General features: G+C 39.0%; 1 protein-coding gene across 1 annotated transcript in view; it reads left to right on the top strand.

Annotated features, from left to right (window-relative positions):
* Positions 1 to 24,176, top strand: part of LOC145256492 (uncharacterized) — a 43,918-nt gene extending 19,742 nt beyond the window's left edge. Inside the window, exons 4-5 of the mRNA XM_080115439.1 lie at positions 14,059 to 14,149; positions 23,830 to 24,176. Coding sequence (XP_079971565.1) covers positions 14,059 to 14,149; positions 23,830 to 24,105 — 367 coding nt within the window. The 3' untranslated portion in view covers positions 24,106 to 24,176. The remainder of the gene's footprint in view (positions 1 to 14,058; positions 14,150 to 23,829) is intronic.
* The last annotated feature ends 2,752 nt before the right edge of the window (positions 24,177 to 26,928 follow it).

Genomic DNA, 26,928 nt, shown 5'->3' with positions numbered 1-26,928 from the left:
GAAAAATGCGGGATCGGATTTTGCATGCAAAAGTATTTGATGAAACAACAAGTAAGTCAAAGATCTTACTTGAAAAGAAAAAAAGTGAAGCAGAGGAAATATGGTGAAGAAAAAGGTGATTACACGTGAATGGATAGTCTGGTGGAAGATAAATAATCCAGTGACGGTAAAATCCAAGTATATAACTTCAAGAAAGTATATATATATATATATATATATATATATATATATATATATATATATATATATATATATATATCCCTAAAAGTAAGCAGACCTTTTCTGGCGTTGCTCCACTCTTAGCAATCAACAGTGAATAAATCTTCATATCACCTATAAAAAGCGACAAATGTCTTATCCTGCTCCAGTACATAGGTGAACGTTTCAATTGAATTCTATATGGTTTTTTTTTTTTTTTTTTTACACAGTGATCACCACTTATCAAGGCCCGGAAGCCACTCAGGGATAAGGGTTATTGCAAGTACATTACGATAGTGTGGAGATTTGATGAAGTGTTTAATTAAGGGGGCGGTCCATTAGGAATTTGTTAACATTGGACTTGAAGACATCCAAGTTGTAGTCAGGAGGGAAGCAGGCAGACGGAACAGAGTTCCACAGGCATGCAGTTCTAAGAAAGAAGCTTTGTTCATGGAATCCGCGTTTTGATTTAGGCACAGATATAGAGTGGGGGAAATTTTTCACAGTGGATTCAGCTAGACGGGTGTTTTTCGTGAAAGATTGGCGAGGGGGGACCAGAGATTGGAGTTCAGACGAGCACCTGCCATGGAAATAACGATAAAACAAGGATAGGCTCGCAACGTCTCTTCTGTGGGAGAGAGGTTGCAGGGTAGAGAAAAGGGCATCCCCCACTAAGCCACAAAGTCTATTTTGTACGCTGTCAAAGCAGGATAGGCTATTTTTAGGAGCTCCTGCCCAGATATGGCAGCAGTATTTCATTCTTGGACGTACTTGGCTTTTATATAGATAGAGAATTGCATCAGTAGTGAGATATATGGTGTTTTGGGAAAAAGCTATGCTCTTATCATTGTGTTCTGTTCTGTTCAACATTTTTAAGAAAAGTTCCTTTTGTCTCTTTTTGTTCTGACAGTTTTGTCACATTTCTTCCGGCTCCTTATGGAACTGCAAGAAAAGTCGTGCTGTTGCCGAAACGGCTGTTGAAATTGCAACTGGAGTTGTTTATTTTTGTTCTTTAAAATTTTCCTCTGTTTTTTGTTGCTGGTCGGACTGCACCTTGAGCAACTGTGTGATAATGGTCTTTCAGTCCTCCATCTTGGATATCTACTTTGAGCAAATGATAAAAACCTTACCTTTTCAAAAAAAAAAAATTTTGGAGGAAACAAAAAAAAAAAGAAAAAAATGTTCTAGCTTGTTTTTTTTTTGTGTGTGTGTGTGTGTGTGTGTGTGTGTGTGTGTGTGTGTGTGTGTGTGTGTGTGTGTGTGTGTGTGTGTGTGTGTGTGTGTGTGTGTGTAATTTTTTTTTCACTTATCACTTGGGGTTTTCATGTCTAAAACATTGAAAGCCAAAATAAAAATGGAGCAAAAAACTTTTTCCAAAAATTTAACAGGGAACAAAAATGATGTCTTTGCTTTCTACCGCCCTCCCCCCCAATCCTTTCTTTTTCTTGTTTCATAAAATAAAATGTTCACTTCCAGCGACAAGTAGGAAAAAAATATTCAAAAACTCGAGGAGAAAAAAATCTTGACAAATTAAAAATGTTATATTTCAAATTCCTCATTGTTGTTTTTTTGACAATAGCAAAACAATTTGCCTAACTCACGCACCTAAAAAAAGTTTCCAGCTTGCGATTAATTAAATCAGTAAACACACGTGCACAAAATTAGGTCAACCTTTATAGATGGACAGTTTCTTTGTTCTTCAAAGGGGACAGTTGTGTTTTCCCCCCTTTTTATACGTTCGTTTCTGCATTATGACTTTTACATGTCTTTTTTTTTCCCTCTTTTTTTTCTTCCAAATTAACACCAGCTTATGATTTTCCATGTATAAATTTTTTTGAGTTTCAATTCCTCTGTCGCCAGTTTGTTATGGTTTGAATTTTGAAAGAAAAAGAAGGCTTAGAAACAGTGAAATGAAGTATATATTAACAGAAAATACAGAAACGCATATTGGTTGAGTGAGACTCCGCTCAACTGGAAGGACAAAGTAAGGTTACGACCCACTCTCTCTGAGTCTCAAGTTCAGACTGCTCGATAGCAGAAACTGGTTACCGGAAGTGACGTCAGGAATAGTCCATCGTCAGAATCTGTAGGGGTGCCACTCCAACACATATATTATATACATTTCTCTATTTTAATCCTTTTTTTTTTGTCCTTTCCCTCTCCCTCTACATTTCAACTTAATAGTCCCCATTATTTGTCACTCTTTACATTTTTTGTTTTTAATCTAAATGTTTTTGAAGCCGGTTTTATTTGTATACTCTTATAATACCCGCCTTTCTACTCTTCTGATGAGAAGCATTTAGCTTCGAAATTCCATGGCCTAAAGAGGTTCTTTTCCCTTTTCTTCTCATTTTAGTCCTGATTGATCTGATGTTTTAATAAAGTTCTATGTAACTCTTATTCCCCATCTTTTTTTAATTTAATTTATCAATTGCTCCTCTTAATCGGGTAGAGCTCTTACTATCTTGATTGGTTTGCTTTATTAAAGATAATAGACATCTTTGGATTCACTAATTTTCACACACACACACACATACACACACACACACACACACACATATATAGGGTGGAGTTAAAAGAAAAAGATCGATTCTTTAAGAGGAGACTTATTGGAATAATGCAAAGCTCAACAAATTGAATATAAATAAAGTAAGAAAAGAACAATATAAAAACATACTAATGTATATAGGTTTATTCAATTATTCAATAAGGGTGATACATTAATTAGGGTTGTGGGGTAAGACAATATAAAAATATATACTCATCTATACAGTAGAACCCCGGGATACAGCAAACTAGTAACAAAATACAGCACAGTATATAATACACATGTAATCAAATTACATTTATAAATAACACCGTAAGGCGGGGGCAAATACTGTAACCAGGGGCCGTATCCCGGGGTTCTACTGTATAGATGTAAAGAGTTCTTACTTACCCTACACCCCTAATTGATTCATCACCTTTATTAAATAATTGAATAAATCTATATACATTTTTGTATTGTTATTTTCTTACTTCATTGATACTCTCTAACACATCCACACACTCTCTCTCTCTCTCTCTCTCTCTCTCTCTCTCTCTCTCTCTCTCTCTCGCTTTCTCTCTCTTGTACTATATGTGAATGACTATATATATATATATGTCAGGTCATGTCATATGCTACTGGTACCATGTAACCCAGTACTACCTGCCTCATGGTCGGGTCACCGGCGACTAAACTGGTTCCCCCACCAGACTTGTTTGGTGAGGAGGGCGGCTAGTCTCCCTGAAGGATTAAAAACAAGACCTTCCAAAGGGCGAATGAACTCTTTTTCTGGGTCAACGGCCGACTAGCACCGTGTATATTTGTGTGTGTGTATATGTGTATTGGGGTAGAGAGGGTTCCCGTAAGCCGTGGTGAAGGCAACCTTTCTAGGAGAAGCGAATCTCTGATTTAAAAAACCATAAAGCGGAAGACCAGTACCCGCATTAAGCTGGTCTGCAGTTTAACTTGTTGCTGGCTATCTTGCTCTTGCTTGTTGCTGGATCTCAACATTTTGAACCGAGAGAGAGACTTAGCTGTCGTACAAAGCTAAGACTCTGTAACATCATATTTGTATAGATACTCCCTCAGACATTTGGGCTCATGGATTTTAGATGTTTGAGGGAGTGGCACTCGTCTGACAAGACGTTGCAATCATCATATATATATATATATATATATACCTCCTTGAAATTCAATGTGTTTTTACTTTTTAACCTAGAATATATATATATATATATATATATATATATATATATATATATATATATATATATATAAACAAATGATTAATAAAACATGTTAAAAGACATCTTGAAAAAGAGTTAAAAACATATTTAATTTTAAAAAGGAAGCACAAGATAAGTGGATAGTCCTTAATCCACGGAGTTTCGAAGAAATACTCTCCTTCTCATCAGAGGGCAGGAATTAGCAAAACGCGGGATCGGATTTTGCATGTAAAAGTATTTGATGAAACCACAAGTAAGTCACAGATCTTACTTGGTTAAAGAAAAAGGGTGAGGTAAGGGGAATAGGAGGTAAAAGAAAAATGATAAAAAGATTTCACATGAATGGATAGTCCGGTGAAAAATCCAAGAATGGTAAAATCCAAACACGGGCGAATTAAAAACTTCCAATCCAACAGGTAAATTCCAAAGGAGTCGCATAACTGGAAGATGGTCCAAAATGATCCAAAAGGCAGAATTCCTTGGAAAAAATCATTAATGGAATGAGTTCAAAATCATTAAAAGAAAAGTTCAAATGTGCACAGAAAAAGCACTGAAGAGAATATTTAAAACACGTCTGCCAAGGCCGGAAAAATCAAGTAAATTCATATATATACATATATATATATATATATATATATATATATATATATATATATTCCCGAAACAGCGTTTCATGGTAAACAACTGATGATCCCTGAAATAACATTAGGACTATTGTGAATTCGAGAAAGCAAGTTGATACAGCGAATGCAGGGGATTAAATGACTAAAATTTTCCAACTAATAATAAAATGATAATGAAATCATGAATGATAAAGAATATAAAATTAAATAAGTTTTTTTATATAGTTTTAAAGGTTAGAAAACTTCCTATATAATAGGAAGTCTCGAAATAAAGACGAAACGTTGATGAACACATAATATGGTTTGTTCCTTTTTATTTCTCTCTCTCTCTCTCTCTCTCTCTCTCTCTCTCTCTATATATATATATATATATATATATATATATATATATATATATATATATATATATATATATATATATTAGTGATGGGACGATTCCAATATTTTTCCCGATACAATTACCGATTCCAATTCCAATTTTTATAAATCTCTAATTATTTAACTATAAAATTATTATTTTCCCCGATTTTCGTAAAAACACATGTTAAGTATGCAGATATTTTCATAAACATCAAAACACACTTGTGGAGGATGATCTATCGATTTTCGCTTTATTTGTATTTTAAAATGAATAAATATTTATTATTTAATCATTATTACTGGCAAGGTAAGATTTTACTTTAAACAAAATCAAATAAAAAAGACAATTAAAAGAATCGTTTTGGCATCGGAAAACAGCATCAATTTTTCCGATTCTGATACCGATTCCGATACTCCCAAATCTTCCGGTTTTTCTGATTCCCGATTCTGATTCCAATTAATCGTCCCAACACTAATATATATATATAATATTTTCACAAAATCAAGACAATAACAATTTAAAAAATGAGAGCATCATATTGTATATTTTCATATTCGTTACAATTGTTTAGCTTCCCAGATGTAAATGACAATGGCTATCAGCAAGCAAATTACTCAAAAACTAAAACAAAACTCTCTGGCTCGATATTTCGTTAATCTAATATCATAAAATACTTCTTTGCCCTAAAACTCAAATTCATCTTTCATCTTTGTTATAAAATAACACGAGCGTATGGAAGCAAGGAGAACAAACGAAGTAATTTGGTTTCAACTTTTATTGAGGGTCAAAGTGAATAAGCATATATATCCTCAATCAAAGCCGGAACGGTCAGCTGGGCGTCAGGAAGGCCGGAATAAGGATTAGAGAGGTAGGGATCCTGGCCTGATCAGGTTCGGGCAGGTACAGGGGCCTAGATGCTGGAACGGTCTAGGGATGACGTCCGGGACTGGAACAAGCGGTGATATGGTGACTAGGCGCTTTGAATCAAACTGCTGTCGCTGAGCTGCCGCTGCTACTGCTGGATGGAGCTGAAGGAGACGGCTATTGCTGCTGTCGCTGCTGTTGCTAGAAAGTTGAGGGGAACGGCTGTTGCTGCTGCTGCTAGAGGTTGAGGGGACGGCTGTTGCTGCTGCTGCTGTTGGAAGGTTGAGGGGAACGGCTGTCGCTGAGCTGCTGCTAGATGGAGTTGAATGGAACGGCTACTGCTGCTGCCGCTGCTGCTGCTAGAAAGTTGAGGGGAACGGCTGTTGCTGCTGCTGCTGTTGGAAGGTTGAGGGGAACGGCTGTCGCTGAGCTGCTGCAAAGAGTTGAGGGGAACAGCTGTGTCCGCTTCTACTGGTAGCGAGGCGACCTGCTCTGGCTGGCGATCTGCTGGAAGACTGACTTTTTCTCTGACGGCCGGCTTATTTATACGGCACGTGCGGACGTAGTAAAAGGCACATCGGCTCCGGCGTCAAAATGGCCGTCGTATTTTTTATTTGTGTTTGTTTCTCGTGCTTTAATGGATTGTAGAGAATTATCTGTTTGGTGTGTGTATGCATGTGTTATATCGATTTAAAGCTGAGAAAGTTGTGAATGTAACCTAGTCGGTGTCGTATTGTTGGGGTGTTTTGTGGAATCATTATTTGCGTTTTTATGCTATCTGAGTTGCGTTTACGGTAGTGTCTGTGATTTTTTATTTAGGTTTTTTCTTTTGCTGTGCAACTTTCTCTGGAGGTTTTCTATGTTGAAGTAAGGTGCGAGTTATTTTAATGATGTGTGTGTTTAAAGAGATGGGATTTGAAATTGTCCTGTGTATTTATTGTGTTTGACTACGTTGTAACGGCGAACAGATTTGTCTTAGGGTCGCCATTGTTGCTGCCGTCATTGCCTTGCTGATTTCCGGTTTATTCATGGAAATGTGGAGAGATATGCGAATATAACAATGCTCCCCCAGATCTCGATCATATTTACATGATAAAGTCTCTGAAGCGTGTAGGGAGTTGTCCTCTTGTTGTTCTGGCTGGTAATCTCCTGGGTTGGCCGGCTTGTGAGGATGGCGTCCGCTTCTCGTCCGGATTGCATGTGGGGCCGTTCGTGGAATGCTGTTCGTCGGTGATGCTGGGTGGGGGTGGGAGGTTTGTGATAGACAGGTGCGGCGGGCGTGGTGCTATTCGTCGGATGTGCGCCCGGTGTACCCAGGTTGTGATGCCACTCTCATCTTGTACTTGGTACATCAAGCTGTTGGTTTTGGTGATAGTGAAGCTTCCTATCCATTGCATGTGTGTTGATTTGGCCGTGGCTGATTGAGGACGGTGAAGTAGGACCTTGTCTCCTACTTGTAGCGGGTTCTTGTTGGAGAAGTGCTTTTCGCGGTTCTCCATTTTATGATCTGCTTCATCATTGGCCAGGGCGACACGGTGATGAACCTGTCTTAGCAGGGCGTTGATTTGCATGCCATATGCACCTGGGTCATCGCTCCTGGCTTCCCTTCTGTGGGGTGTTGGCAAGCCGATGCTAGGGTGGCGGCCCGTGACTGTGAAATGCGGGGAGACACCGGTGGCGTTGTTGATTGTGGCGTTCATGGAAGACACAACAGATTCGAGAACATCTGTCCACTCGCAATTCCTGTCTTCACACAGCATGTAGATGGCGTTCTTCATTGTTCGATGTTGTCTCTCTATGTTCCCTGAGCTTTGTGGGCGCCACGGGCAATGCAGTTCCTGTGTGATGGCCATTTGTTCGCAGAACTGTCGATAGACTTCCCCTGTGAAGTGTGTACCTCGGTCGGAGGACACTATGCGTGGGATTTCTCTGTGTCGGAGGAAGAACTGGTATAAACCACGGGCGGCGTCGATGGCACGGTCTCTTGCACATGGTATAGCTGTGAGATGCCGGCTGAAGCTGTCCAGTATCGTAAGTATATATCTTTTCCCCTTTGAGTTGGACATTGTGACAAAGTCAACAAAGACGAGTTCAAATGGTCTCTTACCCCGCTTGCAGTGGCCCATGGGCCAGCGGGTGCGTCTGCCATAATTTCCCTTGCATTTTGCACATGTGATGCAGGAATCAGCATAAGCCTTGATGTCGTTGTTCTTGGACTCCCACCAGTAACCGGAGAGGAGTTCCTGCATCCGTGTTATGCCTGAGTGGTTGTTGGCGTCGTGTGCTTGATGCAGGTATTTGGGTCTGAGCTTGTATGGTACGACCAGCCTAGGGGTATGTTTGTGGTCTCTTATCATTAGGACCGTGGTTCCTGGTTCTAAGAAGAATTGATGTAGCTTTCTCTTGAATAACTTAGCTCGGTGGTCATCGGGGTCAATTTGTGGGCCGTCCGGGTATGATGTTTGGAGTGCGTGTATGATTCCGGCCAGGGTGTCATCCTTCTGTTGTTCGGTTGAAATATCCAGGTGTTCACAGATTTGTTCAGCAGGAATGGAGGAGTTGGTGTGGTATGCGAAAAACGCGTCGCTGATGCGTCTTTGCGTGTGGGCGTTCCGTGGTGTGTGCGTCTTGGGAATAAGTTTCAGACTGTCGATGTCATTGATGCACCATGATGGGACGTAGATGCGTAAGCTTGAGCCATCCAGTGTGAATGTCCTTCCTGCTGGATTGGGGTCGCTGGGAGTCTTGATCTTCTTCTGTCCACAGCCTCTGCTGAGCATATCAGCCCAAACGTTAGATTCGCCCTCCACGTATTCTAATACGAATTTGTAGCACGATATCTCATCCTGCCATCTTCGTATTTTTGCATTGTTGAATTCCCGTTGGTCAAGATATGTCAGAGATTTGTGGTCAGTGAACACCACGAAGGGACGGTTACGTAGAAAGTAGTCAAATTTCAGTATCGCCCACTTCACTGCATATGCCTCGCGTTCCGTTGTAGACCAGTTTTGCTCTGTTGTATTGAAGGAGTGGGACGCGACTCCGACAATGTTCTTCTTCCCGTTGCTGGACTCTTGCATCAGGATTGCTCCGCATGCGACATCACTGGCATCAGTAGTGAGCGTGAAGGGCATGGAGAAGTCTGGAAACGAGATAACCGGCGGGGAGGATAATCGGTCCTTGATCTTCCTGAATGCTCTGTCTGCATTCTCGGTCCAGTGGAATGGCTTGTTGACCTTGTTGAGTTCGTGTATAGGGGCCATGAGTTTTGAGAACATGCTTGATCTGATCTGTTCATGAAGGCGCGTCTCAAGGAATTGTCTGATCCAGACCAAGCGGCCGATGAGACTTTGGAGTTCCTTTCTTGAGGTTGGGGGTTTCATTTCTCCTATGGCACGAACATATTCGGGGTCGGCCTTGAACCCTTCGCTGTTTATTATGCGGCCGAGAAATTTGGCCTCAGGTGCGAGGAAGGAGCATTTGTCTGGGTTCAGCTTAAGTCCAAACTTTTGGAGGGCCATGAACAGTTGTTCTAGCGCGATGATGTACTCCTTGAATGTCTTAGCATGCACCAGGTTGTCGTCGATGTAAGATGATATGTTGCTGCGAGATGTGACCGTGGCTAAGGCCTCTGCTACGCAACGGGAAAAGATTTGTCCGGCCGAAGTGAGACCAAAGGCCAGGCGTGTGTACTGGTAGCATTTGTCCTTCCATGTGAAGGCTGTTTTGTGCCGGTCCTGCTCATCTATTTCAATCTGCCAATATCCACTACGCAGATCCAGGGATGCAAAATACCTGTTGCCCTTGCCGATTTTGTTGAGCAGGTGATCCATCCTGGGTATTGGGTAGGGGTCCAGATCGACTAGCACTTTGTTTAGTGTTCTTTTAAAGTTTGCAACGACGCGAATTGACCCATTTTTCTTACGTACGGCGAATACTGGACTGTTGAAACCTTTGGGGTCGCTGCAGGCTTCAATGATGCCTTTGCTTGCCATGCGGCCAATCTCGGCATTGACCTCCTCTTCCAGGGCTTGAGCAATCGGATGTTGTTTTTGGCTGCGTGATTGGCCGTTGGTTGGTATCCGAATGGGACGGATGAATGTGCCCTTGTCGCCATTCTCAGTACCGATGATGTCGGCATAGCGGATTAGTAGGTTGGTGGTGGCCTCAAGTTCATCACGGTTGGGATGGTTTGGTAGTGTGAGTCCTGTGTTGTGTTTTAGCCATGTAAGCTTTTCATCCAAGGTGTGGAGTTCGGGATGGGGTCCGATAGCTAGGTAGTCCTGGATGACCTTGGTCTGGGAGTCGTCTGTGGGACTGTTTGGTGACGACGTTTGCCGTACGATGTTAGCTGTGTGTGTGGAGCCTCCTTGGGCAAGTGTGCGTTTGAACTCCACTTTCGCTTTTTTGTTGTCGACCGTGTACGAGATGAGGGTATCATGGCATAGGATGTTTTGGCCGATCAGGATTGGTGTAGATTGTGCCGTTATTAGGGCGTTTATGCCACAGAATGCGGGTGTGTTCTGGTTGCCGATTACAATGTCGCATGTTAGTTGGCCAAGCGCGGTAATGCTGCCATTGATGCCCCTCACTTTGACGTCCGAGCGTTTTATGTGCTTCTTGGCTTCGTCTGGTAGTTGTGATGCTGGTATGATGCAGGTCGAGCATCCTGAGTCGAGCATCGCGATGTCTGAGAACTTTGTGTCGCCAATGCAAAAGGTGGAGTAGACAAGTGGTGAATAGTTAGATTGCTCTTGAAAGTTGAAGACGTGATGGCTGATATTGGAGCGGGTCGGGCGGGGCATCACATCTCGTCCTGACCGAAGTGAAAATCCTGGTCCTCTGTCTCCGGCATGTTGTTGCCTGTTGTTGCGACAAGGGCTTGTGTTTGGGTGCGGGGTGGGTGACGGTATCTGCAATTTTGCCTAAAGCAGGATAGGCCTCTGAGGTATCTCTGGCATACAGGGAAACTTACTGTTTGCCTGCGAGCTTCTTGCTGCTGATGTTGACGTTGATCAGTTTTCTTGTGTGTGTCTGTCAAGTTCGAGCGCTTGCGTCCACTAGAGTGGGTGTGCATGTTTGTTATATGGTAAGGTTTTCTTTGTCTCAAGTGGTGCTCTTGAGAGAGGAGTGCTGAGTCTTGGGAATTGGTGACATCGGATTTTATGCCGCGATCCAGGTATCTCTGTGCTTCAGCCGCTATACCAGTTGCCGTATAGTGGTTGTCCATTGTTCTGACGAGGTGCGGGTAGATATTTGTGTTCCATGCTTTCACCTTTTCACTCATAAGCATTGCGCCTATTATTGCTATGAGTCCGTCAACGGATAGTTCATTGTTTCTGTCCTTTCTGTGTTTTGCCTTGATGTGGACGGCCGCTTCCCTGAGTGTGGTTTCGAGTCGACCGGCAAAATCGGTTAGTTTTTCGCCGTCATGTCGTTCTAAGTCCCAGGCCTTGCTTAGATGTTGGAAGGTGGTCATTTGGCTGCCGTGTGTTGTCAGTAGATACTCCTTCAGGTTGTTGAAGGTGGATGTATCTTGTGCAGAATCCAGCATTTGCTGAAATATACCCTGGTCCAGCATGTCTTTCGCGGCCTTGACAAATTCGCCCTCCAGGCTTGGGTATGTTGCTCCCTCCGGTAAGACGTGTATTGCGTATATTTTGGTGAGCGCTGATAAGAACTGGTTTACGTCCTGTCCAGGGCGGAAGGGCTTCTGTTGTCTCATGGCGTCCCGAATTGTTTGCTGGCGCATTAGCATACTGTAGTCGCTGCTTGTGTGGGGGTTGGTGGCTGTTGTTATTGCTGTTGATCTCAGGGCGGTTGTCATGGCATCTATGTCATTTCGGATCTCCTGAAGTGCCTCTTCCGATGGTTGTGTTGAGCTTGTCCTCAAGTTGAACAGCAGATGCTTCTGTTCTTTGATCAGTGTGAATAGTTCTGACCGCGTGAAACCCTCGTAGCTGTCTGTACTCATCTTGCTGAACGCTCTGACACCAGTTGTTATAAAATAACACGAGCGTATGGAAGCAAGGAGAACAAACGAAGTAATTTGGTTTCAACTTTTATTGAGGGTCAAAGTGAATAAGCATATATATTCTCAATCAAAGCCGGAACGGTCAGCTGGGCGTCAGGAAGGCCGGAATAAGGATTAGAGAGGTAGGGATCCTGGCCTGATCAGGTTCGGGCAGGTACAGGGGCCTAGATGCTGGAACGGTCTAGGGATGACGTCCGGGACTGGAACAAGCGGTGATATGGTGACTAGGCGCTTTGAATCAAACTGCTGTCGCTGAGCTGCCGCTGCTACTGCTGGATGGAGCTGAAGGAGACGGCTATTGCTGCTGTCGCTGCTGTTGCTAGAAAGTTGAGGGGAACGGCTGTTGCTGCTGCTGCTAGAGGTTGAGGGGACGGCTGTTGCTGCTGCTGCTGTTGGAAGGTTGAGGGGAACGGCTGTCGCTGAGCTGCTGCTAGATGGAGTTGAATGGAACGGCTACTGCTGCTGCCGCTGCTGCTGCTAGAAAGTTGAGGGGAACGGCTGTTGCTGCTGCTGCTGTTGGAAGGTTGAGGGGAACGGCTGTCGCTGAGCTGCTGCAAAGAGTTGAGGGGAACAGCTGTGTCCGCTTCTACTGGTAGCGAGGCGACCTGCTCTGGCTGGCGATCTGCTGGAAGACTGACTTTTTCTCTGACGGCCGGCTTATTTATACGGCACGTGCGGACGTAGTAAAAGGCACATCGGCTCCGGCGTCAAAATGGCCGTCGTATTTTTTATTTGTGTTTGTTTCTCGTGCTTTAATGGATTGTAGAGAATTATCTGTTTGGTGTGTGTATGCATGTGTTATATCGATTTAAAGCTGAGAAAGTTGTGAATGTAACCTAGTCGGTGTCGTATTGTTGGGGTGTTTTGTGGAATCATTATTTGCGTTTTTATGCTATCTGAGTTGCGTTTACGGTAGTGTCTGTGATTTTTTATTTAGGTTTTTTCTTTTGCTGTGCAACTTTCTCTGGAGGTTTTCTATGTTGAAGTAAGGTGCGAGTTATTTTAATGATGTGTGTGTTTAAAGAGATGGGATTTGAAATTGTCCTGTGTATTTATTGTGTTTGACTACGTTGTAACGGCGAACAGATTTGTCTTAGGGTCGCCATTGTTGCTGCCGTCATTGCCTTGCTGATTTCCGGTTTATTCATGGAAATGTGGAGAGATATGCGAATATAACATCTTCATCAAATAATGCCAATCACCACTATTTTTTATTGTTTAATTCAGACCGATTGCTATTGTCTACAAATTCCATTCTGTTAGGCTTAGTTGCGAAAACTTGCATATTTATCTAGTTAACGTGCTCGTTAGCTAATCATAGGTCACCAATCTGTTACATCCATATGTGACACAATGAGGAAGCTACCTTGTGGGGGACATGGGGGCTTCGCAGAGAGTCAACCTTGTGCCAAACTTGTTTTGTACCCATGGGCAAATACACAAATACAGGCTGATGCAGATATGCAAAATGTCCGTCCTGCCAACTCAACAGTTTGACAAGTGACGTGTGCGATCCGAAATTGTTTACATAATTGGGTGCACAGTTAAAGGCCAAACCTGGCTGTTTTCTTTAGAATTGAAAATCACAATAGCATTCGACTTGTCTTGTTTTAAAATGTATGCATATTTCTCTCTCTCTCTCTCTCTCTTTCTCTCTCTCTATCTATCTATCTATCTATCTCTCTATCTATCTATCTATCTATCTATCTTTTCATCACTTTCTTTCTCTCTCTTGAAAAGAAAAGAATTGTATTGTTTTAAACAGTTAAATCGGGATAGCTAACGTACCTAGACATTTTAGCTGTTTGGGCCATGGTTGAGTATAAATTTCCAAGTTAAAATGCTCCTTAAGAGTTAATAATAAAATAATTTTATTTTTATAAAAAATGTCTTTGTTTGCTTTTTTTTTGTGAAGCGTTCAATTTTCAGAGAAGTGATCCGTGTCATGAAGAATTCCAATGATGAATACACTGCCCGTAACGAAACAGAAACGACTAGACCCAGACCTGCTCACTGATTATAACGAACGCCATATCAATATGATAGAAGAGGATGTTTCTGTGGTTTAATCGTGCCTAACACCTGGGGAGATGGTTGCTGTTCTCAGGACATAACAACAAAGTTCCAGAGACGTCCCTACGACAAACCAAGCAAATCTCTCCGACAAACGTAACAATTTCAAAATTGTATGTTTATCATTTAAAATTTTTTTAATTTGTTTCCAGTTTCCAATCGAGTTATCCACAGACGGAAGAACAATTGATCCAGGAAGTGAAAAAAAATCTCCACATTCTAGAAAAGAACCTTAAAGCAGACGTAAGTGAAACACAGTAACATTAAATTATTTTCATCTTTTATTGTTGCAGAGATGACGGAAACGCCGGAAAATATCGGATCCGGACAAAACCAATCAGATTGATGATGATGATGTCAACCCTACATTCCGATCAAAGAATCGAGATCGGGAAACAGTGAGAGAAATATTTAACTTTGGACTGGAGGGTGGACTATAAATCTGCCGCCCTAAAAAAAACAACACTATAGCTCTATTTTAAAACTTTTATTGAAAAAATCAATTCAGGTAACTTTATTATGTAGGAGAGCTGATATCTATTCAATGTAGCCGCCTTTAGCCTCAATCACCGCCTTCATATGGGTCTGGAACTGGGAGCATGCCAAAGTAGTCCAGCAGGTTCAAGTCGGGGGAGGAAGAGGGCCAATGAGAGAAGGGTACAACGTCGTAGAACTCCTTCTGAAGGTCTTTTTGGACTTGTGGGCAGGTGCCGTGTCCTGCTACCACACCCAGTATCTGCCAGTGGCCACCTGATTGCTCCAGGAGATCACCAAACTCTTCAGCATATCCAGGTATAATTTTGTGTTGACTTTCAAGCCGACTTTGAAGATGTGAGGTGGCATGATATGGCCCTCATTTGCATGACTATAACCATAGCTGGAAACTTTGTTTTCATCACCCTGGGCACATCCGTGTTATTCATAACAGTCGAGCGATGCATTATGAAGGTGCTGGCAATGGTCCTGTTGTTATAACTTGGATCAGTAGAGAGCATGAGTTGCGCAGCGGCGCATCTCTGATCTCGCGCGTTAAACATTGTGTCACCTTCAGACATGACAGAAGGCTTCTATTGCTTTTGGAATTTGTACACAACTGCCCAACTAGTAGAAAAAAAGAAAACCAGCTTTCATCAAAGGGAAATGGAATAATGTCATATTTTCTAGGGTAACAATTTTATCGTCCCACACTGTATTTCAAAACGAAGGTCAAAATAAAAGAACAAGTTAAATTCTGATCAAGAAATGTAACGTGATGTAAATATGAAAAGAGGAGAGCAACACACTTCTGCCATCCACCCCCACCCATACTGACCTGAACTTTTACACCTGTCAGATTATCATTTGTAAAATAAATAAAACTTTGTTGATTTTACAAGTTGTTGATCACAAAAACTGTGGTCATCAGAATATATACATTAAGTGTCTATAAAATATATATATGACAACTTTACGGTATCCCCCCCCCCCAAAAAAAACAATATACTCAAAAGTATCAAAGTTACAATTCTGAATTTTTAGATGGGCTATGAATTTTGTACAGATATTTTTCCCTGTGTGTAAAAAGTACATTTGTAAGTGATTATCTATAGATTTTTAGCTGAAGTATGAATTTTGTTCAGATATTTTTCCCATGTGTAAAAAAAATACATTTGTAAGTGATTATCTATAGATTTTTAGATTAAATATGAATTTTGTTCAGATATTTTTCCCATGTGTAAAAAAATACATTTGTAAGTGATTATCTATAGATTTTTAGATGAAGTATGAATTTTGTGCAGATATTTTTCCCTGTGTAAAAAAATACATTTGTAAGTGATTATCTATAGATTTTTAGATGAAGTATGAATTTTGTGCAGATATTTTTCCCATGTGTAAAAAAATACATTTGTAAGTGATTATCTATAGATTTTTAGATGAAGTATGAATTTTGTGCAGCTATTTTTCCCATGTGTAAAAAAAATACATTTGTAAGTGATGATCTATAGATTTTTAGCTGAAGTATGAATTTTGTGCAGATATTTTTCCCATGTGTAAAAAAATACATTTGTAAGTGATTATCTATAGATTTTTAGATGAAGTATGAATTTTGTGCAGATATTTTTCCCTGTGTAAAAAATACATTTGTAAGTGATTATCTATAGATTTTTAGCTGAAGTATGAATTTTGTGCAGATATTTTTCCCATGTGTAAAAAAATACATTTGTAAGTGATTATCTATAGATTTTTAGATGAAGTATGAATTTTGTGCAGATATTTTTCCCATGTGTAAAAAAATACATTTGTAAGTGATTATCTATAGATTTTTAGATGAAGTATGAATTTTGTGCAGATATTTTTCCCATGTGTAAAAAAATACATTTGTAAGTGATTATCTATAGATTTTTAGATGAAGTATGAATTTTGTGCAGATATTTTTCCCATGTGTAAAAAAATACATTTGTAAGTGATGATCTATAGATTTTAGTTTTACTATTAGTTAAAAATCAATAAATATTTCTTATTTTATTATTACTACCAGCTGTGGAAGATTTTGCTTTGAACAGAATTAAATTAAAAAATTTTTTAAATCGTTTATATTGGCATCGGAAAGTAGGTACTAATTTTTCCGATTTCGATTGATCGTCCCAAAATTAATATTTAGTAATCCAGGACTAAAAATAAAAATCGTCTGTAAACAATGTCACAAAGTGCATACGGGCACGTGTGAAAATATCAGCAACAGCTGAAGGGTAACTGACTAGCAGAAATATTTGCAGCAGCAACCATTAAAGCACATATGCAAATTAGTAAATGTGCACAAGCTTGCGTCACAAGAAAAGGAAAGAAAAATACACCACATGGTCAAGGAGAGAAGCAAAGTTGCATGCCAGGTAAGATAGATGTGTAAGTAAAAGAGTGAGAAAGTGCTGGCTAGTGTCAGCATGAGGTGGCGTAGACAGAGACTTTTAAAAAGCACATGTGTGTGCAAAAAGACTTTTGCAACATAATGAAATGCATTGTTTTGAAAGAACCACAAATAAATGCATTTTATTTGCGTTTAAAAAATGCTAAATAGGATTTTTTATTTCCTTCTTTTGTTTGTCTGTTCCTGCAGTGTTACAGCAGCTGTAAACACCATCAATATCTTTTGAGTATATTTTTATTTGGAATATGATTTGAAAATAATTTAAATCACTAACAAAATAAAGGGGTACTCTGGATTGTGACAAAAATAAAAATTGCCTCAGTCTAGGAGGATCTCTTCTCCTCTGACTAATGACAGAACAGGTAATGAACTTTGATCCTAGCCTGAGGAAAGCCAATCAGTGTCCTGTATTTATTTATTTATTTTGCACATATTTCTAATACTGCTATTTATAATAAATACATTTATGCGACAAAATAATAACATAATAAAAATATGTCTTTTATTAACCTTAGCACTAACCCTAAGTCTGGAGTGGCAGTCGAGAAAAACATTTTCTTCATTAAATTTATTTTATTGATAAAATGATTATTTATGTTTATGTCATAACATGTAATTATTTATGTTATCTTCTATAATATAAATCTCACCTGTTTGTTTAAATGTATGTATGTATGTATGCATGTATTTTATGTCAGGTCATGTCATATGCTACTGGTACCATGTAACCCAGTACTACCTGCCTCATGGTCGGATCACCGGCGACTAAACTGGTTCCCCCACCAGACTTGTTTGGTGAGGAGGATGGCTAGTCTCCCTGAAGGATTAAAAACAAGACCTTCCAAAGGGCGAATGAACCCTTTTTCCGGGTCAACGGCCAACTAGCACCGTGTGTGTTTGTGTGTATGTATGTGTGTGTTGGGGTGGAGAGGGCTCCCGTAAGCCATGGTGAAGGCAACCTTTCTAGGAGAAGTAAATCTCTGATTTAAAAAACCATAAAGCGGGAGACCAGTACCCGCATTAAGCTGGTCTGCAGTTTAACTTGTTGCTGGCTATCTTGCTCTTGCTTGTTGCTGGATCTCAACATTTTGAACCGAGAGAGAGACTTAGCTGTAGTACAAAGCTAAGACTCTGTAACATCATCTGTGTATAGATACTCCCTCAAGCATTTGTCTATTAAAATGGTCCTGTGGCGATGGAAGTCATTTTTGGGCTCATGGACTTTTAAGTGTCTGAGGGAGTGGCACTCGTCTGACAAGACGTTGCAATCATCATATATGTATGTATGTATGTATGTATGTATGTTTGTTTAAAACTTTCGACAGATTTTCATGAGATTGGTATCATTTTCCAACTCGGCCCTTCAGACAACAAATATCGAAAAATTGGCAAAAAAAACATTGATTCCTTCATTCTCAACATGGCACTTTTCTACAAGGAGGTTTTGCTTTTTTTCGCCGATATTTTCAAAAGTCATCACCTCTTTTCGATTGTTTAGCCTTAATTTAAACCTATGTCACTTCCGGTTTAGCGATAGGTGCAACAGCAAAGGCATCACTTTTTTTTTTCACATTCTTTTCCTCCTTCGCCGTACGGATTTGAGCCTGCCTGCCTGCCTGCCTGCCTGCCTACTACCACTTTGAAAAAAAATATTTTTTTTTTGCTCGACACACACCTCCAAAAACCCCGGGGAATGCCGGGCACCCAGGCTAGAGTTAAAATAATTGATGAAAGCTCTTGGGTTAGTGGATGTAGCCCAGTTGAGATAATAAGGTCAGTTAGCAGTGGAAAGCCAAGGAAAACATGGGGGGGGGGAGTGATAAAAATGGACTCAACGGAAAGAGGGATGAATAAAAATTAGACCAGAGATAAGTTACTTTGGGATTCAACTTCTTAAAGCCACCCAACACATACCCTCATCACCATGATGATGATGATGATAATTTTTTTTTGTTTTTGGTTAAACATAACTCATTAAAAATATTTTTTATTGCAGCCATTTTGAGTATTTTAAACAGGAATTTTCTAGATGGTTCAATATTAATCGATTGTTAAAAAATATTTAAAAAAAAATACAAAATGATTTCTTTTTGTTTTAAACTATTAACCAAAAGAAAATACAAGCCTTGCAAGGGGGAGAACTCTTCGATTACTTTGTTTTGTGTATTTTTCATTTAAGCCATTCTTTCTCCTGTATTATGTAACGTACGGTTGAAACCCTCGACCCGAAATGGAGATGAGGGAATGGCGTGTAGGAACAAGCAATGTTTTCTCTTCACGTGTCCGTATTTTAATTTTTTTTATCCTTATTTAAATTATTGTCAGGATTAATTATAAACAATCGGTTTCACGATAACATACTTGGCCTTCGGGACAAGATCAAAGTGTAGTATCTGTTCTTCAGATGCTGCACTTAAGATAATTTGTACCAGTCAATGGAGGGGAAACCCTCTATACTGGGACAATTATTATTTTTGGTAACCAGAGTGCCCCTTTTTGCCTACTTTTAGGGGAGCTGGTTTTTACCTCACATTAAAAACGGCCTTGTGCCTAATTTGCTCAGTGGGGGAGCAAATAAATACCATCTGTTCCGACAGATACTGCAAGCAAAGACCAGATGTGGGGGCAACCCCACATGCCTGACCTTTAACCAGCTCCCATTTCCCACCTCTCGGGAGCTGGTCCCCTTTTTCCCTTTCCCCTCCCTTCACTCCTCACATTAAAAATTGGCCTTGTGCCTAATTTGCTCGGTGGGGGAGCAAATAAATACCATCTGTTCTGATGCTACACTTCAACTTTTCTGTCCTCGGTCAGTGGAGCAGAAATCCTTCATGACTGAGACAATTTTAATTTTTGTTCTTATCCAGAGTGCCCCTTTTTGAAGAGCTGGATCTTCCCCACATTAAAAAACCGACCGTGTGTCTAACTCTGCCCTCACGGGGAGGCAAGTAAATAGGCAGAACATATTCAAAAATAAATAAAAATAAACGTTAACCTGATTCAATCTTATATTCCGCGTTTTTAAAAATGAGAAAACCGCTACCATATTAAATCTGAGAATTTGTACTTTTTTATAAAATACTAGCCAAATACCCATCCCATGTCAGGTATCCGACTAATCTATCATAATAAAGTAACATTTATTTATTATTCAAATTTTTGTCATCAATAACTTTGCTTGTATCAATATTAATAATAAAATTAATTTACTGAATCTTTAAATCTTTTGGGGGATCTGATGACTTATCCGGACCTGTTGGTTTGAACTTTTGTAGCGTTGTTGTAGGTGTCCGTGTCTGGTACTCCACGGGGTGTTTGTTTAAAAGGTGACTGTTGCTTTTCTGTGCTGTTTGTCTCTATATTGGGTGAACAGGTTTTGGTAGGCTCCTGGGGAATTTCAGTTGAGTTTACCTCTGGACCCGATATGATTCCAGAGGCGGTTACTCTAAGGTGCTATCGATTTCAATGAAGAGTTTTCCAGAAGGGGTCTGTATCATTTACAACCTTGGTTCTCCGCTCATTTGTATGACATGCAGGAAACCACTCGCCTGCTCCTTTATTTATTTATTTTTTTAATTTTTTTTTTTTTACATAGGCATCACCACATTATCAAGGCCAAGAGGCCACTCAAGGATAAGGGTTAAAGAGTGTACAGTAGAAATTGGACAACATAGTAATCATTAGTAATGAAAATTCGGTAAAGTTGATAACTTATATGGAACGGCTCATCAAGAACTTATTTACGTTAGACTTGAAGACAACCATATTGTAGTCAGCCGGAAAGCAGGAAAACGGAAGACAATTCCACAGGCGTGCAGTTCTAAGAAAAAAGCTTTGTTCATGGAATCTACGTTTAGGTTTAGGCATAGATAAAGAGTGGGGGGAATTATTGATAGTGTTTTCAGCTAGACGAGTGTTTCTTGTGAAAGTTTGTCTTATGTACAGTCTGGTCAGATCATTTGTATGTTGATTATGGTACATCTTCTGATTTTCTTGCCCCTGATATAGTTGTGTCATTATCTTTTTCTTGGTAGTGTTTTGGTTTGTGCATTTGACTCGGGTATTCTCAGTTGACTTCTTTTGGTATAGAAGTTCACCTTGTGATGGAATGGTATGATCTAAAACACAGGCATAGTTATACCATGTCTACGTCATGACCATTTGAAGCAGCTTTCTTGAATGCAGATTTCACTGCCTGGACACAGTGTACCATGAAACCATTTGACTGCGGAAACTTGGGTAAGGACATGTGTAAAATGTTTTTGACTTGTGATGGGGGGGTATGAGATGAATGGATTCGCCAATCATTTTTATAACCAACGGCTGTGCTAAACAACCAATCAAAACGTCCCAAAATTATTATAAAAATCGTCGAATTTTGGATTCAATCAGTTTGCCATTTGCTACGTCACGGACCGCATTTAATTCTTCGCCGCCATCTTGGTTACTGATCTGAACTACGCTGCCATCTTGGTTACTGATCTGAACTAAGCCGTCATCTTTGTTCAACACAAATGTCTCAAAACTTAACAACATGTGATGTTCAAAACCCCATTCTTTTGCGAATTGCTTAAAATAGATGGAATTGAAGTATGGACTATTGTCACTTATCCCCCCCCTTCTCTCTCTCTCTCTCTCTCTCTCTCTCTCTCTCTCTCTCTCTCTCTCTCTCTCTCTGGAATCCCTTATTTTCCAAATATTTGATTTGTCGGTTTGATAATTTCATGACTTTGTTTTTGGATAGAGTCGAAAGACATTTGTGCAAACTTGTTAAATATCCTTTCATTATCCCTCTGAGAGGCATTTACAGAGTGCACACGGTTGCTGTGTTTCTGGTGCTTGTACTGATTCCTTTGTATTTCTCAACGTTGGAGTTTACTATTTGCTTCCTTCCATGTTGGCACATGTCTTGCTGCTTTCTCATTTTTGTTGGTGCAGACATTGGCTCAATGATTTTTTTGTCCACAAGCTGAACATATGGTACCCGATGCTGGATATTTTCCACTTGGATGAGAGCTTCCACATCGTTTACTGTTGTGAAGGAACATAACTGGCTATACACCGGTTACAAACTGTATATATATATTGGACTGTTTGGCAGACAGCAGCAGACAGCGGCAGACAAGCAGTCGCAGTAAGACGGATAGTCTTACGTGTTGATTATCAGACTTTCTTCCCCATACTTGTTACTATGTACTTCTATTTACCTTAGGCGAGCAGCCTTACGTTTCTGTATTATAAATAAACCCCATTACACATACCACTCGGTGTAACTCACGTTTGTCTTTATTTCCTAAGTATTTAGGAATATAACATTTACAATGCTTGTATTTCACTGCATCTATCTCTTGCTCTTTTCGTTCGTCTCATGTGGTCTATGGACACCTCCATGTGTCCTGCCTCAGTTTATAGCTTCCTGCGGTGTCATATTATCACCCTTTGTTGTTTTTGAAGTTCTGGATGCTTCATTTCAAATATGATCTGCTCTATAAGTCGTTCCTCGGTTTCCTGGTTATCTCGGAGTTTGCGCTTTAATGTCTGTAATTTACATCTTGCTAGAAAGTCATCGGAATCCTCTGATTCCCTTTATTTATATTGCTGCAGATAAAATATGGAAATCCAATTGTAGTTGCAATCTTTCTTCAAATTTTTATCAAATGATTTCTGGGTTACTTCTATCGGCTTCATTTTTAAATGCCCAAGCCTTCTTCTTTTAAGGTCTTCTTCTTTTAAGGCCTTCTTCTCCTGACAGTAACAGAATGTTGTCAACCTGTTTTTCTAACGGAATATTTTGGACTGAGAAATAAAGGTTACAACGCTGCTTAAAAAAATCTGAATGCTTCAGTTAGGTCTATAGATGTCCAACACATAGATGGTTCGTTTGTAGCCAGTGTCGTAATATTTAGTTCCAGACGATATTACATTGACAGGTTTTTTTCTTTTTCTTTTTTTTTTATCATTATTTATTGAAATACAAAAGAATAAATGTACATGTATATTTGTTTTCTGTAGAAAATTATTTGTATGTGAATTTATTTATTTATTATTGTTATATATTTATACACACACATATATATTTTTTATCCACGGTGTCAGTTATTTTTTCATCTTCTGACAAGAGTTTCATATTTGAAAGATATTTATGACGAAAACAATGTTTACTCACGGTTTGAAATATGACATTGTGTGTATTATAGCACCACGTAGCATGTCACACGCTGTTTTATTTTGTATTTTGAAATGTCGCCCATGCATATTTAACGCATCCCATCTGCTTAGTTTTAGTTCGAAACCGTAGAAACTAGTGATGGGACGATTCCAATATTTTTCCCGATTCCGATACAATTACTGATTCCGTACTAAATTCCTGATTCCGATTCCGATTCTTTATAAATCACTAAATATTTAACTATATAGCTGTACTTTTCTTTGATTAGTGTAAAAACACACATATTAAATGTGCAAATATTTTCCTAAACGTAAAAATATACTTGTGGGGAACGATCTATTGATTTTAGCTTCACTAATGATTTAAAATCAATAAATATTTATTATTTTATCAATATTACCAGCAATGGAAGATTTTACTTTAAACAAAATTCCCCCCCCCCCAAAAAAAAGACAATTAAAAGAATCGTTTTGGCATCATGAAATTGGTACAAATTTTTCCAATTCTGATACCGATTCCGATACCCTCAAATATTCTGATTTTTCTGATTCCTGATTCCGATTAATTGTCTCAACACTAGTAGAAACCAAGGGAACTGTTGCTGCCACCATTAAATAATCTCTCATTGTAAAGAAGGAAGAAAAACAAAATGCTTGATATAGTCAAGGAGTCGTGATATGACCTCACTTTTTATTTTTTGTAAACCCGTCCAACCGAAGCATTTTATATCTTAAACTCTGTTGATTAGAGAGTTTTCTAAGGGGAGGTAACGGTTACATACTATCACATTGCTGAACTGGACTACTAGTTCTGTATATAATTATATGTTTATTAAAATTTTCTTTTTAGGTTGATTTTCCTGCGGTCAAGGAGTTTTGGGATATGATACGTTTGTCAAATTATCTTGGAAATGCGGCTTATACAAGTGTCCTAGCTGAGGTGAATAAATCCAGTATTCGAGTGTTGAATTTACTGAAAGCTTACAACCCAAGAATAAGAAGTCTATCACATGGAAGTCTCGTCTCAGCTGTTAAAGATTTAATGGCAAATTTTGCACGACAGACAGTGTCTCGTCTGAATAAATCTGAAATGCCAAAACATGGATCCTTGAATGTATACATGTAAAAAGAAATAAAAAGGTTTTACAAAAATGTCGAAGTTTGTATGAATCGCATGGTGTATTAGATCATCAAAAAAGTGTTTGTTGAGTTGTTTCCCTTTAATCGTGTTTGAAAGGAACTGATGCTCCATTCAGTCTCGAAAGATAAAGGATACTCCCTGTAGAGGCAGCTGCAGATGTAATTGTGAGGCAAGGGTTGCGCAATCCCAACCACACTTCTCCTGAATCGGCACTGTTTCAGTCCAGTGGCAAGGAGAAGTCCAGGACGACTGGAAACAATGCCGAGATAAGCGGAGAGCACATACAGCACCTGGAAGTCCCAAATGGTCACTCATTTAGTACTGACCAGGTTTAACGTTGCTTAACTTCGGTGATCCAGCGAGAACTGGTGTGTCAACGTGATTATATTGCATTAGAAAAGAACCAAAACGTATTAAAAATTCATAATTTCTGGCCTTTTAGAGATACAAAATCCACTTCTATATACGTACTAGTAGGTCGTACGGCATTGCCCGGTCATAAAATATGCATAAATATTATATTTTAATTCATACAGATTTCTTATTACTATTATAGAAACATATATATATATATATATATATATATATATATATATATATATATACATACATACATACAGAGTGACCAAAAAAAAACGGGCCCTGTGTACACTTTGCTAATTAGACTTGGGGCCCGTTTCTTTTTTTGGTCACCCTACTTAGGGAATTAGAACAAGAGTCTAAAGAGCAGAGTATAAACTACATTTACCATCCCAATGAATGCATTGACTTTTAGAAGGCGAACCATTAAAAGATACATCTGTCTTACTTAAAAAAATGCTAGTTTTATTTTTGCTGTTTTTACCCCCCCCCCTCCCCAATATTTTTGCTGATGAGGAGACTTTGTTTCAAAAAAACTATATGATAAAATTATTGTCCAAGACTCAATGTCTATCTCAATAAAAACATTGTTTCCGAAACGATCGTACAATTTGATTTTGTTTGTTCTTCCTTATGAAACCGATTTTTAATTTTAATTATAAATTATCAATCATCTTAATATATATATATATATATATATATATATATATATATATATATATATATATATATATATATACACACTAGCAGAACGCCTGGCATTGCCCGGTCATAAAATATGCATAAATATTTTACTTTAATTCATACAGATTTCTTATTGATTATTATAAAGCCAATTCTCTATTGGTTATTATCCAATATATAGTCTATTGATTATTATCCAATATATAGTAATGATGTCAAAAGTTATTAAAGAAATGTTGTTACTGTCTTTTGTTAAAAGAGGTTTTGTTTAAAAGTTGAAAGTTCTTTGGTCTATGAAAGGTCAGCCAGCAATTATATTCAGGTGAAGATTGTCAATGCTTTTGTGTCCAATGTGTGGGGACAGGCGAGAGAGAAAAGGGGAGTCTGTCTTTGACACTTCCTGAGTTCTCTCGACTGACCAATTGTGATTCTCAAAAAGGGCTAAAGAAGTTTCTTAGATAATGGACGAAATCAATACGCCCTGCAAACTGATTGATCAGCATGCGACTAAATTGCTTAGTGTGGATATTGATTAACGAGAGAAATAAATTGTTATTTTATTTGTGATTAATACAGATCTCTCTCACGGAGCTCAGACAGCATGAAAAATGTTTTGGGATTCCTGGTAAACAAAGTTCCTATTCTAAAGGCAGATTTTTCTTAATTATTTTTGGTTACCATAATGGTTTTTTTTTGGGTTTTTTTTACAAAGGAGTCACCACTTATCAAGGCCCGGAGGCCACTCGAGGATAAAGGTTAATGAGTATACATTAGTCAATGTGATTATAGCATAGTAATCATAAGTAGTGGAAATTTTGTAAACTGGATTACTTAGGGGGACGGTTCATCAAGAACTTGTTTATGTTGGACTTGAATACAATCAAATTGTAGTCAGCTGGAAAGCAGGCAAACGGAAGAGAGTTCCACAGGCGTGCAGTTCTAAGAAAGAAGTTTTGTTCGTGGAATCTACATTTAGGTTTAGGCACGGATAAAGAGTGTGGGAAACTATTGATAGTGTTTTTTGGCTAGACGAGTGTTTTTCGTGAAAGTTTGGCGAGGGGGGGCATAGATTGAAGCTCAGACGAGCGCTTGCCATGGAAATAACAATAAAGCAGAGACAGGCTCACAACAAATTTGCTGTGAGAAAGAGTTTAATACCAAATGGAATTTCCGTGAACTAAGTTTCTTTCCAAAAGCATTCCATCTGTGGAACACATTAATTACAACAGGAATACTTCACTGCAGGCTACAACATGGTTGTCTTTAAATCCAGTGCCAACAGATACTTGACATAAGTATTCAAATTTTATCAATTTCATTCATTATTTTCAATCCTCTCATAACATTATTCATCATTCAATTCGAACACATTTGCATGGGACTACATTTCTACAGGCTACAGCATGGTCATCTTCAAATCCAATGTAAACAAATACTTGCCATAAATCATCCTCATACATAAATTTTGTTGATTCTATTCATCATTTTCAATCTTCGTATAATATTCTTCATCATTCAACTGACAATCCATCCAGTTGATGAACTCTTATCCTTAGGTGGTTTTTAGCCTTGATAAATGGTGACTCATTACTTATAAAAGGAGAATGGTAAGTTATTTGGGTCATCCGTAAAATATTCTCAAGGTCAAAAGTTGGGCACTAGACTGATGCTGTTACCACTAGTCTCTCCATTTTGGACAGGGTCTAAAGAAGAGTCACCAATCTAATAAGTGCCACACTGTCAACTAAGCTCCAACCTCTGTCC

Source organism: Euprymna scolopes, chromosome 32 (genome assembly GCF_053919585.1).
Source record: "Euprymna scolopes isolate OS-2025 chromosome 32, ASM5391958v1, whole genome shotgun sequence".
Taxonomy (NCBI): domain Eukaryota; kingdom Metazoa; phylum Mollusca; class Cephalopoda; order Sepiida; family Sepiolidae; genus Euprymna; species Euprymna scolopes.
The sequence above is the reverse complement of the archived record's forward strand: the minus strand, read 5'-3'. Positions and strand labels throughout refer to the sequence as shown.